The sequence below is a fragment of the Penicillium canariense genome, assembly GCF_028826845.1.
Source record: "Penicillium canariense strain IBT 26290 chromosome Unknown utg000003l_segment0_segment0, whole genome shotgun sequence".
NCBI classification, from domain to species: Eukaryota; Fungi; Ascomycota; class Eurotiomycetes; order Eurotiales; family Aspergillaceae; genus Penicillium; species Penicillium canariense.
This window is the reverse complement of record NW_026622730.1, coordinates 2,341,060-2,358,743: the sequence shown is the minus strand read 5'-3', so window position 1 is coordinate 2,358,743 and position 17,684 is coordinate 2,341,060. Positions and strand designations below refer to the sequence as shown.

Below are 17,684 nucleotides of genomic sequence, written 5' to 3'. Positions count from 1 at the left end.
CGGTGGATCTTCACCGATCGAACACCTATCCACTAACCATCAACCTGACCAAATCAACTTTGACGGCCAAACATCCGCAACCACGTCGATCAACGCAAGAAACTGGTAAACAAACCTTGAAATCTTCATTAGACCCCTCTCTGCATCTTGGCATCTTGGGACGTCGCTATTGACGGATTGAAGACTCAACATGTGCCGGTTTCTGGTGAGTTGGAGCTGGCCGGACTGCGAACTTGGAGCGAGGAACTAACATGTGTCGACAGATCTACAAGGGACAAAATGAGATCCGTCTCAGCAAGCTCGTCACAGAGCCGAGTCATTCTATCCTCACTCAGTCCTACGACTCTAGATTAAGATTGGTATGTCTGGGCTGAGTCATTCCTGTTTTATGGCTGGAGCCACAGCGCATGGACAAACCCAACTAACCATTCGCAGGATAATCGGCGCCCCGTGAATGGCGATGGCTTCGGGGTGGGCTTCTACACAGACCCCAAACTCGGCCCTGAGCCGTGCATCTTTACGTCAACACTACCAGCATGGAACTGCGAGAACCTCGAGCGTCTCGCGTCCAAGACATGCTCGAATTTAATCTTTGCTCACGTTCGCGCCACCACCGAGGGAGCTCTTGCCGACAACAACTGCCACCCGTTTCAGCACAACACCCTCATGTGGATGCATAACGGCGGTATCGGCGGGTGGAACTACGTCAAGCGCACCCTGGCCACTTCCCTCAGCGACAGGTGGTACTTGGGCGTCAAGGGCGGCACCGACAGTGAGTGGGCCTTTGCACTGTTCCTCGACCTGCTTGAAAAGGAAGGTGCAGATCCAAGCTCAGATCCCGGGCCCGAGGGCTTCGGACAAGCGCTTCTGCGCCGAGTTATGATGAAGACCATTGCCAAAATCAATGAGCTTGTGCGCGAGATTCCAGCGAAGCACAATGTCGCAGTTGAGACACGGAGTCTGCTCAATTTCGCGGTCACCGATGGGCACACTGTCGTCTGCACGAGGTATATCAGCAGCAAGACGGATGACCCTGCCAGTTTGTACTTCTCGTCTGGGACGAAGTGGAAGGAGGGAAAGACGAAAGGGCACTTCAAGATGGAGCGCCATGATAAGGGCGCTGATATTGTGCTTGTGGCTAGTGAGCCGATCACTTTTGAACGGCGTGAGATCTCCTTCACTGCATCTCACCCCTCTCCCATTGCAAATACTGACAGTCACGAAACAGACAATTGGGTCTCGGTACCGGCCAACTCCGTGGTTACTATTCACAAGCAGACTGTGCTGCTCCACCCGATATTGGATGAATTCTACGGCGAAGACCTCAACCATGATCGCTCGTCTTGCTACGCCGTCTCCAAGGGCCTGGTGAGCACTGCACCTGGCAGCACCCTCCCACCGCAGAAGTCAACCGAGGCGTGCGGATCCTCGGCAACTAATGGGCCTGGCCTGAAAGAACCTCGACTCGGCCATGTCGCACAATGTGCAGTAACGCATTAAATGAGGTCTTGGTGTGACCCATCCCATTGCAAAATGCTGGTTTGCCAGCATTCAAGACAAGAGAATTGTTTTTTGGCATCAGGAACATAACTTTAGGGTCAAAGTGATACGCAATCTAGCATTTGGAGTCGATGGGCCTTTTCGAGTTGGATGTTTATGATATGCGCTTTTTGGCTTACCCGTTTTGGCATCAGACGACAACAGCTAATTCACTACCAAGGCGAATCCCAAAATTTGGAATTTAGGCTCATTTTTCACGCAGTTTCCAATCGCCCGGAAGTGATATATTAAGATAATTTACAACAGAGGATGGCTGCTACCTAGAAGGTGGGTATCCTCAGCTATCATCCCCTGATATATTAGCGTGCTTAAAGTATTTCATCCCCACCCAAGCAACAACTACCCAAACCCACGACATAACAGCCGTAAGAATAATCAGCGCTGGGTAATATCCGACAATCGGTAGGGTGGGATCGTCTTCCAATTCTGGCGGCGCATACGGCGTCTCGCCTACATCCCAAGCCCAGCTCCAGACCTCGAAGCAGCTGCCCATCCCAATGACAAACACCAGCCATGTCACGATCAAGATGATCCAGCCCCACCACTCGGTCTCGGAGTAGTCCCATGTATCAGCGTTTTTTTTCATTTCGACCGGGTGTGTTGCCAAGGGCGATGATTTGGCGCGGTGCACGGGGCGGTAGGGTGCGTCCGTTCCAAGGTCCGTTGTCAGGGGAAAGGGGTAGTCGGATTGTGTGGAGATGTGGAGGCCCGGTGAAGGCGCGGTTTTAGAGCCGCTCGTGGAGGTATTGTTCGTCGTACTCACACGCGGGAAAGACACGAGTTCCTCGTCGTCGGTGCCGGTTTCCTCGCGGCCGAGTAGGTTGTGCGGCGCGAGGCCCTGCCGGCGGCGAGCGACAGAGGAGCGGAGGATCTTCTGCGCCGTGCTGGCGCGAAACCAGCTCGGCTGGGTATCTTCGGCATCGTCGTCGAGGCTTTCGCGAGACGTGAAGCCGTTTGTCGGGGGCGAGGTCTGGTCCTTCGGAGATCGTGGCCCGTCACCCGCGTATCTAGGAGTCGCATCCGCGGATTTGGACGCGGCTCTCTTCTCGCGCGACTCGAGCCTGGTTCCCAGCAGGGCGGTCTTCCGCAACGATCCCCTTCGGCGTCGTGTTCTGCGCTGCTGCTGTATAACCGCTGACATCGCCCGAGCACCCGTTGTTGCCCCGCTGCTGATTTGCGGGATTGTGACCGGGAGGTCCTCGTTGTCTCCTTCCTGTTCCATGGCGTGGGGTTCCGCTTCTGATTGCGCTGATCCCTGGCTCATACGAAGGAAGGAGAGTCGGGAGAGTAGAGAGCCGGACAGGCTTCGCTTGTGGCCACTGCTTGCGCTGCCAGATCGCGTGCGATTGGATGGTCGGTTGACGGCTGGGGATTCCGCATTGCTGCTTGCGCCATCGTCCATTGGCGCAAGTGGAAACCGAGGGCTGGGACGTCGGCTCAGCGAATTCTAGTCCCCCAACATTGGGAAATCAGTTCGGTAGAAATGTTTGTGCGTGTTGGCTGGTTGTGTTCACATTGCGTGGTGACGGCGGTGGACTTAACGGGGGAATCACCAGGAGCTGATGTGGGGCCTGGGGGTCCAGGCACCGATATTTGACTAACTAACTAATGCCAGAGTAATAGGTCACGGCAATCTTGTGGTAAAAAAAATTAAGTCGTGCAAATCGTGAGATCGTCAAAGTTGCATGAAAGAAGGATCAACTCATGGGGATTTTGGATAGGCTGCGAAGCTAATTGGCATACTCTTATGCGAGCCGAAAATGAATTTGGCTACCTACTGATTGGCAACACCACTCCGGGCACCATGCACGAAAGCAAGATAGGTCGTCGAATAAAAGGCGATATGGTCAAAGTCTAGAAACCCGCGACGCAGAAGGGAAGAAGGCAAATTGGTATATCGGCTAGAACGCCAGCAGGCAAGGGAGAAGCAGAAGAAAGAACAGATCAAAGGCCGATTGATAGTGTCAAGGGACGTCCAAGGAAATTCATCACAGCATATACGAATACTTGTAAAGACGATGAAAGAAGAAAGTCCCCATGGGAACCAAATTGTCAACCGAGAGAAAAAAAACATTCATGGCAGAAGAAAGAAACCCATGGGAGCATATTTTGAGTAGTAGTGGGAGAGAAGAAAGTGAGCAGTATCCAACAAAGAAAGGTATGGGCCTAAGAAACGTGGAAAAAGAAGAAAAGACAGACATGAAGAAGCGAATTTGATACAGCACGATTCATGTACTGGGAACCAATGCAATAAGAGCTAAGCGAAAGAATTGACAAGAAAACAAAGCCAGACACAGAGAAGCAGCAGGGTAAGAATAGGGAGGTTGCTTTTATTTTGAGAGCATCCTGCAAGGCTGGATAGTTCAAGGGAAAGCTCTTGGACCGGGCCTTGCACGCTCAAAAGAGGGGGGGGGGAAGGTAAGGTAGATGTAAGGTAGGGTAAAGTCAAATAAAAGACAGATCGAACCAACAAAGTGGATTTGGGGTATTGGGTGCGCAACACACAAATTCCATTTCAAGACAAGAGCAGTTTGATCGCTTGGTAATCCACTTAAAACAGGCAATTTAGAAAGAAAAAGAACAGCACTGAAGCTGGGACGAGGAGGTGGTTGGGGGGGGGGGGGGATGTGGGGGTTTGATAGAGAGTAGTAAGGAGGGAAAGGATTCGAGAATCACAACGGCTGCTAGGCATGACCACAGCCAGGGTCCAATGCTAAAAATGGTTCACATCAAGATATTAGAACCATCTCTGAGGAGCAGTCATGGGAGAATCTACGCCTGGTAGGCTCCGTTGAAGTTGTTGTTGGACTGGTCCCAGTTACCAGACGGGGACATGGGCTGACCACGACCGTAGCCGCCGGCGTTGCCTTGTGCATAGGCCTGGGTGGGCATGCTGGGGCCACCAAAATTGTTGCCTTGGTCCCAGCCTCGACCAGCAGGGGTAGGACCTATGCCTCTTCAGTCAGTGAGAAAGGTTGGAATGCACAAATGAGAAAAGGGATGCCTACCTTGGTTCATGGGGTTTGCGGGACCGCCATACTGAGGGAAGAATCCAGGGCCATTGTTGAAGGGAGGAGCACTAGCCTGCTGCGGGGAGAAGTTATCGAACTGGCCGGTGGGAGGTCGGTCCTTGCCCCACTATAGCAGGTCAGTAAACAGAGGTATAGGTAGAAAATCATACTGCATGGCGGGAACATACGCTGCACTTCAGAGGGCGGCCGTTGACGTTGTAACCATTCAGCTGGCAAATGGCCATTGCTGCATTCTCATGCGAGTCCATCTTGACAAAGGCGAAACCCCGGTCGGCCTGGAGACGAGTCTCGAGAACATATCCGAAGTTTTGGAACAGGGGGATGAGGTCGTTCTGAGAGGTGTAGGGAGTGAGGTTACCGACGTAGCAGGTGGTCTGCCACTGCGGGGTTTGCTGCACAACCATGTCGTAGCTCTGGATGCCCTGGGTAGGGAAATGATGGTGACCAAAGGGAGTGGTCGGGGTCATGCCCATAGCGGCCATGGCCTGCTGCTGAGAGATCGAGGGCTGGCCCTTCTGGTTGGCCCAGTTGCAGCGGATAGCGCGAGAGCCGAGCCACTCGCCATCCATCGCGTTGAGCGCCTTGTCCGCATCTGCGCGATCCCGGAAGGCGACGAAGCCGTAACCACGGGAGCGACCAGTCTTCATGTCCCACATCACACGGGCCTCGGAGACCGAGCCAAAGGCAGAGAAAGCCTGAGTCAATATCTCGTCGTTCACTTCGTTGCTCAGGTCACCGACGAAGATGTGGAAGTGGTTAGAAGTGTCTTCCTTGCTGGTGCTGTTGGACTGGTAAGCCCAGTTGACGCGAATTTCCTGCAAGATGCACGGTTAGAAGGCAATCGCTAGCCCATTCCCTACGAACCAACTCACCGACTGGTGGATACGGCGGCCATTCAGGGTTTGCATGGCGCGCTCAGCAGCACCGGGGTCATCAAACTCAACGAAGCCATAGTTGTAGCCCTTGCTGTTGAACTGCTGCGTCATCAGTCCCTGGTCGTAGTAATATAAAAGCCTTCATTAGAAAAGAAGACAAAATATTTCCTGGTATGAGTCCAGAAGACTCTTCCCCCAGGAGGGGAGCCAAGGGCGGGTGGACGGGTGTCAGGGTCAAGGCCAACTCACATTCTTGTCCGGGATAATCTTCACGCTAACCACATGGCCAGTGGTCTCAAAGATCTGCTTGAGAATATCCTCCGTCACGCGGGGGGTCTAGTCCACCAACATAAAGAGCTCTCTTGTTCGGCTCGGGGGCAGCACGGCGGACGTAGCCACCCGCACTGGTGGGAGACATCATGCCGCCAGACATGGGCGAGGACATGGCGGTTGGAATGGGGTTCGTGTTCTGGGGAATGACCACAGGAGGCCGCGGAGGCGGGGGCATGTGGGAGGGGTTGTTGGTCTGGCCGTTGCCTTGAGCACCGTCGTACTGCTGGTTCTGAGCGCCGGCAGCGGGCTGGGGGCCCGAAGGCAGCGAGGAGGGGTTGGAAGCAGGAGCGTTCTCGGCCATCGTGTATAGGCGCCTGAATATATCGGAGGAAGAAAAGCGATCGGGATTTCAACGAGTGCTAGGATTGAGTGGTGCAGATAATACCAGAGAGTCAGGAGCGTCAGGGCTGATCGACACAGGCTCAACAGCAAAGAGAAAATGCACAGCGGACGGCCACAGTCAATTGGAGGAGCAGGTCCAACAAGTATACGGCCGATGTAGGGAGAAGGGGAGGGGAAAGTGGAAATCGCGGGGTTTTCAGGTCGGTCCAACGGTTTTCGCTGGATCTAAACAAAGCAGCGAAACAGTGGCAGATAAAAGGTTCTTCCGACAGCTATCCAGATGGTGATCAGGGGTGGAATCAGTCGTGAGAGGGAGTATATGCAGGCCGGTCGCTAGACAGGGATCGATGTTGCAGGGGAGCAGTCACGGAGTCAGGCGCTTAAGCTGCACGGAGTCGAGTGTCGACGGCGGACGGTCGACGGGAGAAAGCCCAGAGAGACCAACAAACAACAGAAAGCTAAGAAAGCTGGCCAAACACAAAAGGAAAAGCACCGGGGAGGTCGCGGACGACAGAACCGGGAAGGAAAAACGAGACGATGCGAAGGGAGAAAAAAGATGGGGGGAGTTTGGTAAGGGAGGAAGAGCGTAGCAAGGTCGACGTTCAGTTGAGCCAGTTCAGTCCAGTTGAGTCCAGTCGAGCCAGGCCAAGTCAGGCTAAGTCAGGCCAAGATCAGGCGAAGTCAGGCCAGTCAGGCCAGTCATTCAGGCCAGTTCGGCCAGCAGGACGGCCAGTGAGGTGCGACGGGGTGGGGAGGGCAACCATCCCCCATTGGGCTTAGCCTGTGCGGGTGTGAGCGAAGGTGTGTACAACCTCGAAAGTACCACCTCCCCACCAACTAATCACCGTGCTGCCCCTTCTTGTACTATCCAACCCGCCCACTCTGCCGGACTCAACTCTACAAAAAAATTATCGCCATCCTTCTCCACGCCATGGCGACCGCCAGCTACGCCAGCCCGGACTCCCTCGTTGAGCTCTCCGCCTTGGTGGAGCGAACGGTACGGCTTCCCCTCAGCCGGACAGGCTATCAATGAAGAAACCGACGGTTTGCTGGACTCACCGCTAACCATAGATTCCAGCTCATTGACACGGGGCGAGTGTTCCGCAAGTCGTGCTCAATGCCCGCCAGTACCCATCTCCAGCGTTCCGTTCCTGCATATTATGACAGCTTCCAGGATGCGCTAGACAACCTCTCAGAGCAGATCGTGAGTGTGCCATTGGATACTCGGGAAGGTTTACGGACTCGCGTCCCGAGTATCTTTAGAAGCCTTTTCATTTCCTTGACCATCACCGCTGATACTGCACAGTTCATTGCGAAGGCCTTCCTGGAGAGGGACTATGAAGTGATTAAGGCGCGAGAGGCGGTGCCTCAGCCCGCCGAGGATGTGACCATGAGCGACGTAGACCAGAAGATGGCGACGCAGCCGCAACCACCGGCTGCCGAGCAGACGGATCGGGACACAGAGCCTCAAAAGGTCGAAATTAAACCGGACGACAGCGCGGTAACAGATCTGCCTGAAGCTCCAGAAGCGGCCCCAGCACCCCAACCTAGTGAAGCAGTACCCATCAAGGAAGAGAAAGAGGCGGGAACCGACCAGGCCCTCCCTGGCGCCACCGAAGGCGTTAATTTCGACTCTGTCCTCGACGAGGGCGGAGCGGCAAACTCCTTTGACCTGAACCTCGATTTTGGCAACGACGACATGGGCAACCAAGCCTTCCTCTCGGGGACTGCCTTTGGCAACAATGCTACCAGCGGCACAGACAAGGCCGGCCCATCACTGCCGACAGACAATCCGACCGCAGCCTCCGCAGGCGGGGACACCTTCGACATGGAGCTGGGGAGGCCGGACGACAACGAACCGTTCCCTGACCAAGGTAACGGAATGGAAGATATCATGGGACCGGGCGAATCGAGCTTCGACGATCTGTTCATGGAGAATGAGAACCTCGACGATACCGGGGACCTCAGTCGGCTGGAGGGCGATAGTCTGATGAATATTAACGAGCTGGACGATAGTTGGTTTAGTTGAGCGATGCGGGGGGAAGGGAAATGACGACTTCCCGCTCGGTAGTGATTCCGGCCCTAATTCCTACATGGAACGTTGTATATTATACTCATCCTAGTATCCTCCGTCGGTATCCAATGTGGTGAGTGATGGGGCATAGTCTCTCATGATCTACATGCGGCAATCTGCACTAGCGATCGCGAGCAGATCTGCCGAGCATGGTGTTCCTGGACTAGCTTCTGCTCGGCTTCGGGAGGTTCTCACGAAACACTGGGCCCGCTCAGTGGCAGCTTTGCATCTCTCCGGCGCCTCTTGCCTTTTTCGCCGGCTTGCCCTGCTTGGGCATTGTCTAATAATGAGGTCGGGGATTAAATTCCTTCACCGCAATTCGACCCGTCCAAGAGTCGATAGCCTCCGACTTCGAGTTACTGGATGTATCCACCCGAAGTAAACAGTGTCAATAGTGCCAACTAGCACTTGCGACCAGTCAAACTATAACAATAGCTACGGTGAGCTATGTGCAGCCCGCGGACATCTGGACCCCCGTCTTTTGCCGGGAATCCATCCTCTCCCTAATCCAACCCATGGACACCTGCTGTCCTCCTCTACAGCGGGTTGGTGGTACAGACCTGATAGTACGACGCCATAGGGGGACCACGAGCCCATCCCGGCTAGATATCACGCAGGCAAGTTCGCTATCATCCACCTCCGGCTTCAAGCCCCAGCGGCCGGTGACGTACAGGTGTAAGGGACTCGCGCGTGCCCGGCACGGTGGAGGAGGGCCTCGGTTCGCATCGCCCAGTCAAGGCCATGCCCCATCCCAGCTATCAATACTTTCCGACCGACGTGGTGCCTGCGGCCGGACATCAGGGTAGCGCGAAATCCGGCGGGGAAGGCCCTTAATTTTCGCTGGGGCCACGAGCCCGGGGGAACGAGGGAACGAGGGTCAAGGGACGAGGTCCGAGAGAGTTCGCTGGACGCAGGACCAAGCTTCGAACTCGAGTGCCTTGTGACCAAAAAAAGGGACGCGTAAGGTGGGCTGGCCTGGGACCGTCTGGGATGCGATGAGGTCATTGCCAGCTGTCAGAGTCGGGCACGGACGCGGGAAACTCCCAGTTGATAGCCTGCGCGACCGCGACAGCAGGAACCTAGAAAAGCAAGAGACAGCATGACCTGCTCCCGGTGCGCAGATCCCCTCGCTGGGCTCGGGCTCTCGCACTGCCGACCTTGGGAAGTATACCGCGCGAGACTCGGCCACGGCTGAGCTGATCCAGGGTACATCGTGGCACAGAATCCCGAAGCGTCTTCTCTGCGGGGTTTCACCTCCGGCCATTCAGATCCTCCCCCCGCGGCTGGACCGTGCAGCAAACTCTGCAGATCAGGGCAAGACCTCCACCGCCGTTTGAAAGAATGTCGGAGAGAAAAGCGCAGCATGACGGTGTTGAGTCGAAGGGCGGTGGTCTGGTCTTCCGGCCTGAGAGCGTCCGAGTTGGCGATGTTATTACCTGTACAGAGGATGGTCGGAAGCCTCATACTCTCTTCCCCACCGATCATCCCCCCCCCTTGATCGGTGGGACGAGGTCAATCTCCTCACATGCCGATGGGAGCGTTTGCCCCGCGAGCCGTCCGATTGATGAACTCTGTGTACAAAGTCATCTGCCTGGTGGCTTGCCGAGGGCGCGGATGAGGCTGTGTTCAACCCCGTGCCGGCAGATCCGCGTTTGAGGCAAATTCCGCGACTATGCCTCTCATTGATTATGCATCGATTGCCTCGGGCGGGGCGGAAGGGGGTAGCACATAGAGTCTTTTACAATGTACTGCATCATGGAGGAGCATCTTCGACAACGTAGCCACTCTGGGATTCCAGAATCTATAGGCTTCCATAGGGTGCCCACCTGGTATCTCCAATCCAGAAGCTCTGGGATTCTGGGACGGAGCTCCCAAGACCTCGCCCAGCCCTATCCGTGACCCTGTGCTTGGCTGGACGGATTTCTGGTTCGCCATAGAGTCAGTCACGAAAGAGAACCCAGTCACATTTTGCCGAGCCAACGCCGAGCAACAGAGTTAGCCAAGGTCTGGGCCGGATCGCCGGATAGGAAATGAGGAACCGCCCGCTGGCTCTCCCAATTGGCGTCGATATCATGTCATCATCGATCCGTCCGATCCATCGCCCCCGTTGCTTTTTATAATGCCCTCCGTCGGCCTGGGCAAGGGATCCGTATACACTTAACAGGGGTACTCTGGGACTCTTTACTTGACGGCCTTTGCTTTGACACCAGAAATCAGCGTGTTGTAGGAGGACAATCAACCGCGCCACCATTACGGACACATTACGGCACCCCAAACAGCCCCTCTTCTCCAACAAGTTCAAAGCCCAAAAGCCTGCAGGCGACCAACTAGGCCGCCCAATCCGCCAAGGGGACCATAATTGCGCATTGCCCCAGCCAATCCGACGCGTCGCTGGCAGGGATCTGCGCGGCGATGATCACAGCCGGAGCACCCGTGCTATGAAGTCAGCGCCCCCAGTTCTTGGATTCCATCTCTCCTGCAAAGATTCGGTGTGCTCCTTGCGTGGTCGATCCGCATTGAAGGGGGTGACAAGGGGACAAAAACACCAAAAAAAAGAAAGGAAAGGAAAGGACAAAACCTACGGTCTCACAAAGATTAAAAGCTCTGGGTAAGTGTATTCGTGTCGCCCTTCTCCACGCATGTTTGCTCTGCGAGGCCTGGCCTGCCTTCCCTGCCCTCCCCGCATTCTTAGGCACATTCACCCACCACCGAGGACAAGAGGAAGAGAGGACGAGGACGAGAAATCAGAGAGGCAGCAGGTCGAGATCGGACGCCTCTAGGGTGCCTCGAGACATACTGTCCTGCTCTCAACTCTTCCCCCCTCCACCGCCGCCTCGTCCAGGATGCGTCTGGCATCCTCACCATCATGATGGTCGCTCATATTCTCCCCGTGCAGGTTTCGTCGCGATCAGACTCCGACAGTCAAGTATCCTCGCCCGATCTCGTCGCGCCGTTATCGCTCTCCAACCTCATCCGCACTCGCTCGGCCCGGCGCCGACCGGTCTGCCTCAGTGCGACCGTCGAGGAGCAATTCCCCAAGCAGCAACCTTCCCTCAGCCGTCGCGGTTCCCTCCTCAGAAAGCTGGCGGGCCCACGCGAGAACGCGAAGCGATTCCTTCGCCTACGCTCGGCCGGGGTCCCGTCGCCCGCGCCGTCCCCGCCACAGCGCCCCAATCCCCGCTGCAGCGGCGCCCGCCCCGTTTCGGAGATAATCGTATCCTCGGGGCGCTCGAGAGATTCCCCACCGTCTTTCGAAGAAGGCGAGATGCGCTCGGATTCGTCTTCCATGGCAACCGACGTGCTGGCCCGGGCGCTACCCGAGCATCCCACTGCTGTGCCCGAGTTGTCCACGCCATTTCCCGCCCTCCGCAACGAGAAGATTGTCGCGACGGGGAGTGGGCTTACAGTGGGAATCGTGTTAACCGAGCCGGTTCTCTATCTGCAAGGCTATGACCAACATGACCCCAGTTCCAAGAAGTCGGCGATCCTGAGGGGCCAGATTCACTTGAAGGTGACCAAGTGCGTCAAGATCAAGAAGATTTCCATTTGTTTCCGGGGCCATGCCCAGACGGATTGGCCAGATGGTGCGATTGCCTCACTGACTCCCGGGCCTCCGGTTCGTCCACTAACAACATGGTGCAGGCATTCCACCCAAGAAGATCCATTTCCATGATAAGAAAGACCTATTTACTCACGGCGTCGTCTACTTCAACCACGGCGAAACTGCCTTGATGCAAAATGACTATGGAGCGCACTACTTCCAGCATGCGAAACCGACCTCCCCCGTCCCTGGAAAGGAGGGGGTCACCGCAACAACGCGCGAACTATTTTCCAAGAGCGGCTCGAACACCTCCCTCGGCCCGATGATCGGGAAAGATGCCAAACGCCTCTCCGTACAGACCACGCGGGGCCACTCGAGAAGCTTCAGTAAGAACGAGCCTCCCGTGACCACCCAGGCTCAACCCCAGCGCAACTACCGCATGTTCCCCGTGGGCGACTACCTCTACAGCTTCGAGTTCCCCATCGACGGTTCCCTACCCGAGACCATCAAAACCGATATGGGCTTCGTACGATACGATCTGGAGGCCATTGTCGAGCGCTCAGGCGCATTTCGGCCCAACCTACTCGGTACTCTCGAAATCCCTGTGATCCGCACGCCCGCCGAAGGCTCGCTCGAGCAGGTTGAGCCCATTGCCATCTCGCGCAATTGGGAGGACCAGCTCCACTATGACATCGTGATTTCGGGCAAATCCTTCCCCCTGGGTTCCCACATCCCGATTGCGTTCAAGCTGACACCACTCGCGAAAGTCGAGTGCCACCGCATCAAGGTCTACGTGACAGAGAACATCCAGCATTGGACCGCTGATAAAAGCGTGCACCGGTTGCAGCCAGCGAGGAAGGTGCTGCTGTTTGAGAAGCGCGCGGAGTCGGCGAGTACCAGCACGTATCCTGGCAGCTCGATGCGCATTACCGCGGGCGGTGGCATTGACTGGGATCACCGTGCGGCCGCCGCGCGCGGGGGAGGAGATTGTGGACCGTTCCCGGACCAACTTGCTGGGTAATTTGAATACCGATTCTGGTGTAGGCCCCACGGAGATGGAGTTTAATGTGCAGCTGCCGAGCTGCCACGAAATGAAGGGGCGGGATGAAGCGCAGCGTCTGCATTTCGATACGACCTACGAAAATATCCAGATCAACCATTGGATCAAGGTAAACTACACTCCTTTGCAGCCCTCACAGCTCATCATCAAGACTGATCCACATTTCCCAGATTGTCCTTCGCCTTTCCAAGGTCGACGAGCGCGACCCAACCAAGCGCAGACATTTCGAGATCTCCATCGATTCGCCCTTTCACATCCTTTCCTGCAAGGCCACCCAAGCAAACATCTACCTCCCCGCCTACAGCCGACCCGCCACGGACCCAGACCCGCCAGCCCAAGAATTCGAGTGCGGGTGCCCCGGCGCACCACCCGCGGCGCGGGACCATTCCCTCGGCCACGCCAACTCTGACCGCGAAGACTCCATCTCGAATCCCAACCGCCGCAACTCCCTCACGCCTGTCTCCCGCAGCTTCACGAATGGATCAGGCGGTCTTGCACGCCCGCCACAGGCCCACATCGCACACGAGCCGAGCAACGAGCGGGATGTCCTCCCTCGTCCAATGCATCTCGTTCGCGCGCCCTCGTTCGCACCACCCGCTTTCGATGATGTGCCCCCGCCCCCGCCCCTCGTCACTCCGCCGCCGGAGTACACTTCTATCGTGGGCAATAATGACCGTGAGGCGGTTCTGGAGGATTACTTTTCCCGACTTTCTTTCTATGAAGAGCAGGATGACGAACGCGGTCTTGGTCGTGTCGATGTACCTCTAACACCCGGAGGACGCGTGAACCGCAGCATGGATGTGCCGCGGGAGTGGGTGCGCATCGAGGACTTCACTGCGTCATAATGTTCGAGGAACTTGATAAGCGCTTTTTTTTCCTGATGCAGGGTAGGTGACATTACAATCATTTCGCATCTGACGATATCCGAGCCATGAAGTCACGACATTGTTCATATCGGGAATGGTGTAGGCGGGCCCGTTATTGTCTTCCTTTTTTTCTTTTCTTCTTTTCTTTATTTCTTTTCTAGCGGCTGATAGATTTGGTTTCTGTCTGATCATTGCTGTGCTTTTTGCACCGCAGGCTCTCCTGGTATTCGGGGTCGGGGTTGGTGGATTGGGTTTTTTCTATGTTTCACTCCATGGGCACAAACAGAATTGTCCGCAACTGATTTCCCTGTTCATCTTCATTTTCATCTTCATGCTTTGTGTCGTCATTGTTTGTGGGTCGCGGTCGACGTCATGTTCGTGTTTCATGTTACTTGTTCATCAGGGCAAAAGGCGTGAGGGTGTTTGAGATTCTGATTTCTCATTCTCAGTTGACTTGACCGTGGAGCAAGGGCCAGGACAAGGAAATGGATAGGCATGGTTTGTGAATAGGTTCCGTTTCTTTCCTCATTCTCTTTCCTGCCTGTGTACAGTTCTGTTCTTTGGCTGTGTATAGCTTGATATAGTCCTGCATTCCCTCCCATCATCTGTCATATACACACCCCATCTGCCTTCACATGGAATCTGAAATCAACAGCGGGTATCCTCCTGGAGTACATCCACCAGTCGTTTTGGAAATAGCTGTGGAAGTGAAGCCATCGAGTATGTAGACAATCACTGGAGTTGCGGAGTTGTCAAGTCCCACCCTGCGATAAGAGATAAGCCAACGCATCGAACTGCCTTCCCCGGCTTAAACTCTCCCCACCTGTCCTCGCCGATAGTCCGAATGACATTTGCGGTCCTCCTCTCTCTTTGCACTACGGGAGACTAGACTGGTCGCGATTCACGCTTGCTGCCGCCCTTGCACTACCTTATTCCAACCTCGCAAGAGTGCTTGCTACTACAGTTGCTGATTTTCAGACCCAAACCTCGGCTGTGTGAACCAGACGACGGGTGAGTCTCGAATATGGGACCTGCTTCCGGGGTATCTTGTCCTAATTCGCGTCTAGATCTGAACCATTGCTTGTGTGACGGGAGATTTTTGGTGCTGGCCTTTAAGCTTGGACCCACCGAATCAGCGATCTGCGTCAAGCTGCTCTTGATGTTGCAGTTTTGCAGAGGCAACACTTAACTCTATTACGACATTGGCTACCTTCTCATCTTGAATATCTCCACCATGGCAGTGGAAGTTGTCTCCTTAACCGAGGCAGATATTCCAGGTGCTATCCAGGTGATTCAGCAAGCCTTTGCCGATGACCCATATTTCAAGTGGGTTTTTGATGCGCGCTCGGTATGTATGACAAGTGCCCTTGACACCCCCCTATCCACCCGAGTATACAAGACTACGATCTATATAAGCCACCTCGCTAACATCCATCTCTCCCGTAACGCGGTCGTCCCGATCCGCCGTTACATTCCCGGAGAGAACTCTTCCCCCTACAGTTCAACACGCAAAGAAACTATGGCTCCCTGGCCGCCCGCTGCCGTTGGGGCATAAACAACGCCATATTCCAAGTCGCCAAAGATACCAGCGCCGCCTCGCCGGCCATTCTCGGCGTCTCATGCTGGCTAGCGCCGCACCCACCGACCCAGCCTGCAAGCTGGTACTCGTGGTATCAGTCGTGGGTGCTATCGTTCCAGCAACTGTTCAACAACATTCGGTACCGCGGGCACGGCGGGCTGCGCACGCATCGGTACTGGATCTGGAAAGAACGACAGCAGGAGGCGCAGGCGCAAATTTGGGATGATCCGCGCGGCTATTACTTTTGTAATATTGTGGCTGTGAGTCCTGAGGCGCAGGGGAAGGGGGTGGGGAGGATGCTTTTTGAGGCAGTTACGAAGCGTGCGGATGCGGAGGGCGTCAAGTGTTATCTTGAAAGCTCGAAATCTGTTCCCAATGTGCAGATATATGAGCGCATGGGCTTTGAGATGAGGAAGGAGATGGAGTGTAGGGATGGGGAGGATGCTTGCATGGTATGTTGGTGACTTTCCTGTTTGATCTGGGTTTCATCTTTTGTGGTGGGGTCACGGGCTAATTTCTGGTGGGGCTAGCTATATTGCATGGTGCGCAATCCGAAGACCGAGTAATCTTGCAGTGTATAATAAGCACTTGCCTCCGATGCGTTGCCGTTTTCCAGAGGAGTGGGATGCTAAGACTGGCATCATGCCAGTCTATGACCATATCTACTTTCGACTTATCTCTGACCTCAGCTTTACCATCTTGTCATCTTGTTTTTGCTGTCTTTCGTGAACCGCTTAGCTTTCCAGAACAGATAACAATTTGAATCTCTGTAGGTGAAGGCTTTTTACCTCTCTCAAAATCTCAAGCGAATGCCATGTATTTCTTCCCAACCTCATTGACGGACTGTTGATCCACCATGTCAGTTAGCTCCTTGTTAGTGAACAGTCACGGATGCTCTGCCGGATCTCGACATGTCCGAATCTTCAACCCAGCCAGATTCACAATCAGCCTCACGCTCTGACCCCATCCTCTACCCCGTCTTTATGTTCTCTATCTCCACAAACGGGCGAATCCTGCATCATCGCAATCTCCAGCAAGCGCGGGATCACGTTTGCATATCTAACCATCCGTACGATCTGTCGCGAATGGCTACCCTTGTGGCGGGCTCTAGTTGGGAAGATACACACTGAATTAACCGCAATCCGCCATCAGGACCAAGCGGGCCGCCGTTGATGTCCCACAGTCAGCTCCCTCATCATCTAGCAGTGCGCTTGGGCCCTAAGTTTATGCCCGCGGTTTCACGCCTGGTCCGATTTAAATAACGGCCTTCGGTTTCCTACTGAAATCTAACCTTTCTACCGGGTCAGAGCCGAGTGAACGATTCCAGAATGTATGGGCTTCCCACCGGTATACGATTATCAGGGGTTGTAAACAACACAGTTGGTGTATATCTAGGGCATCCAGTTCCCCTCAAGCACCTCGAATCTGAAGTCCAAGGCACATCCGGGCGTTGTTGAGTCATTCTCGGATTTTCCATTTGCAGCCTTCTATAGGTACTTCGCCTCTGTTCGCGAATTAGAGGCCTCGGAGCTGTGAGTCGCCGTGAGAAGCACGCGAAGCTAATCCCTTCTTTACTAATTGAAATCCAATTCGTGGCCACAGTCGCCATCAAACGAATGTTCTTCATCGTCCTGCGTAAGGGTCGCGGGGCCTGGTCTATACTTCGGGCATCGATCGCCCGACGCTTACGGCTGAAGAACGACCCCGCGGACGCTTCCGAGAGAAAGGAGCAAACCACAGGCCATCCCGATGCCCCCGACCCACGGACCGCAACCCCGTTTGATATCCACGTCACACCCCCCGCTAGAAGAGATACGCGGTCCAGCGACACGGACGGGATTGTGAATCAGTTAGCACTCCTCGCGGCCAGTGTTAGTCGGTCATCCCCGAGCACCACGATGGGTTCCAAGAGATCATCATCGCCCTTATCCACAAACGTCCAGAACACGCGACCGGATGGTGACAACAGCCAGGAGTATCTGGTGGCCGAAGTGGAATCATTCCATTACTTGCGCAGTCTCATCACCGTCTCGTGCATGCCACAGCCGTCGTCGGGGTACAGTTCCACCCCATCCACCGTGGAGGTCACCGATCAACCGCCGGGTCGCAAACGAGCGTCCTCAAGGCTGAGCCTGTGTCTCGGTGAGCTACCCGGTCTTCCCTTCTCCAAGGTGGCCCGCAAGCCTTGTCATCGCTATACCCCCCTGCCGCCGGTATACGCCCCCAAGCCCATCGCGATGCGGCCCGAGGTGCGTTTCTAAGAAGGCTTCCGTATATCTTGCCGTTCTTTCCCGTGGCATCGGAAACCGCCAGTGTGTACATACGACCAATGTTTTGTGGTGCCTTTTTCCCCTCCATGTAGCCGATGTACAGTAATGTTCTGCCTATCCCGTATGAGGCTCCTTTCTCTACAAATCCCCTC

The 17,684-nt window shown here is 55.1% G+C and overlaps 7 protein-coding genes across 7 annotated transcripts; 5 read left to right on the top strand and 2 right to left on the bottom strand.

Annotated features, from left to right (window-relative positions):
• Nucleotides 1-190: 190 nt before the first annotated feature.
• N7482_005691 (glutamine amidotransferase subunit DUG3) lies at nucleotides 191-1,500 on the top strand (the record flags this gene model as incomplete). The annotated part of the gene is made up of 3 exons (XM_056687816.1): nucleotides 191-205; nucleotides 264-359; nucleotides 436-1,500. The coding sequence occupies 3 exons, from the start codon at nucleotides 191-193 to the stop codon at nucleotides 1,498-1,500; spliced, it is 1,176 nt and encodes a 391-aa protein (XP_056543371.1).
• A 337-nt stretch (nucleotides 1,501-1,837) lies between these two features.
• N7482_005690 (PIG-Y family protein) lies at nucleotides 1,838-2,962 on the bottom strand (the record flags this gene model as incomplete). The annotated part of the gene is made up of 1 exon (XM_056687815.1): nucleotides 1,838-2,962. One exon carries the CDS (start codon nucleotides 2,960-2,962, stop codon nucleotides 1,838-1,840), a length of 1,125 nt encoding a protein of 374 aa, XP_056543370.1.
• Nucleotides 2,963-4,332: 1,370 nt separating this feature from the next.
• On the bottom strand, nucleotides 4,333-6,101 carry N7482_005689 (uncharacterized protein; the record flags this gene model as incomplete). The annotated part of the gene is made up of 6 exons (XM_056687814.1): nucleotides 4,333-4,508; nucleotides 4,569-4,698; nucleotides 4,760-5,407; nucleotides 5,465-5,566; nucleotides 5,717-5,803; nucleotides 5,859-6,101. 6 exons carry the CDS (start codon nucleotides 6,099-6,101, stop codon nucleotides 4,333-4,335), a joined length of 1,386 nt encoding a protein of 461 aa, XP_056543369.1.
• A 972-nt stretch (nucleotides 6,102-7,073) lies between these two features.
• N7482_005688 (uncharacterized protein) lies at nucleotides 7,074-8,171 on the top strand (the record flags this gene model as incomplete). Its single annotated transcript, XM_056687813.1, has 2 exons — nucleotides 7,074-7,139; nucleotides 7,221-8,171. The coding sequence occupies 2 exons, from the start codon at nucleotides 7,074-7,076 to the stop codon at nucleotides 8,169-8,171; spliced, it is 1,017 nt and encodes a 338-aa protein (XP_056543368.1).
• A 1,386-nt stretch (nucleotides 8,172-9,557) lies between these two features.
• On the top strand, nucleotides 9,558-13,662 carry N7482_005687 (arrestin C-terminal domain-containing protein; the record flags this gene model as incomplete). Its single annotated transcript, XM_056687812.1, has 6 exons — nucleotides 9,558-9,717; nucleotides 10,034-10,154; nucleotides 10,444-10,705; nucleotides 10,909-11,800; nucleotides 11,859-12,774; nucleotides 12,948-13,662. The coding sequence occupies 6 exons, from the start codon at nucleotides 9,558-9,560 to the stop codon at nucleotides 13,660-13,662; spliced, it is 3,066 nt and encodes a 1,021-aa protein (XP_056543367.1).
• Nucleotides 13,663-14,917: 1,255 nt separating this feature from the next.
• On the top strand, nucleotides 14,918-15,828 carry N7482_005686 (Acyl-CoA N-acyltransferase; the record flags this gene model as incomplete). The annotated part of the gene is made up of 3 exons (XM_056687811.1): nucleotides 14,918-15,031; nucleotides 15,184-15,714; nucleotides 15,793-15,828. 3 exons carry the CDS (start codon nucleotides 14,918-14,920, stop codon nucleotides 15,826-15,828), a joined length of 681 nt encoding a protein of 226 aa, XP_056543366.1.
• A 1,050-nt stretch (nucleotides 15,829-16,878) lies between these two features.
• N7482_005685 (uncharacterized protein) lies at nucleotides 16,879-17,523 on the top strand (the record flags this gene model as incomplete). Its single annotated transcript, XM_056687810.1, has 1 exon — nucleotides 16,879-17,523. One exon carries the CDS (start codon nucleotides 16,879-16,881, stop codon nucleotides 17,521-17,523), a length of 645 nt encoding a protein of 214 aa, XP_056543365.1.
• Between the last annotated feature and the right edge of the window lie 161 nt (nucleotides 17,524-17,684).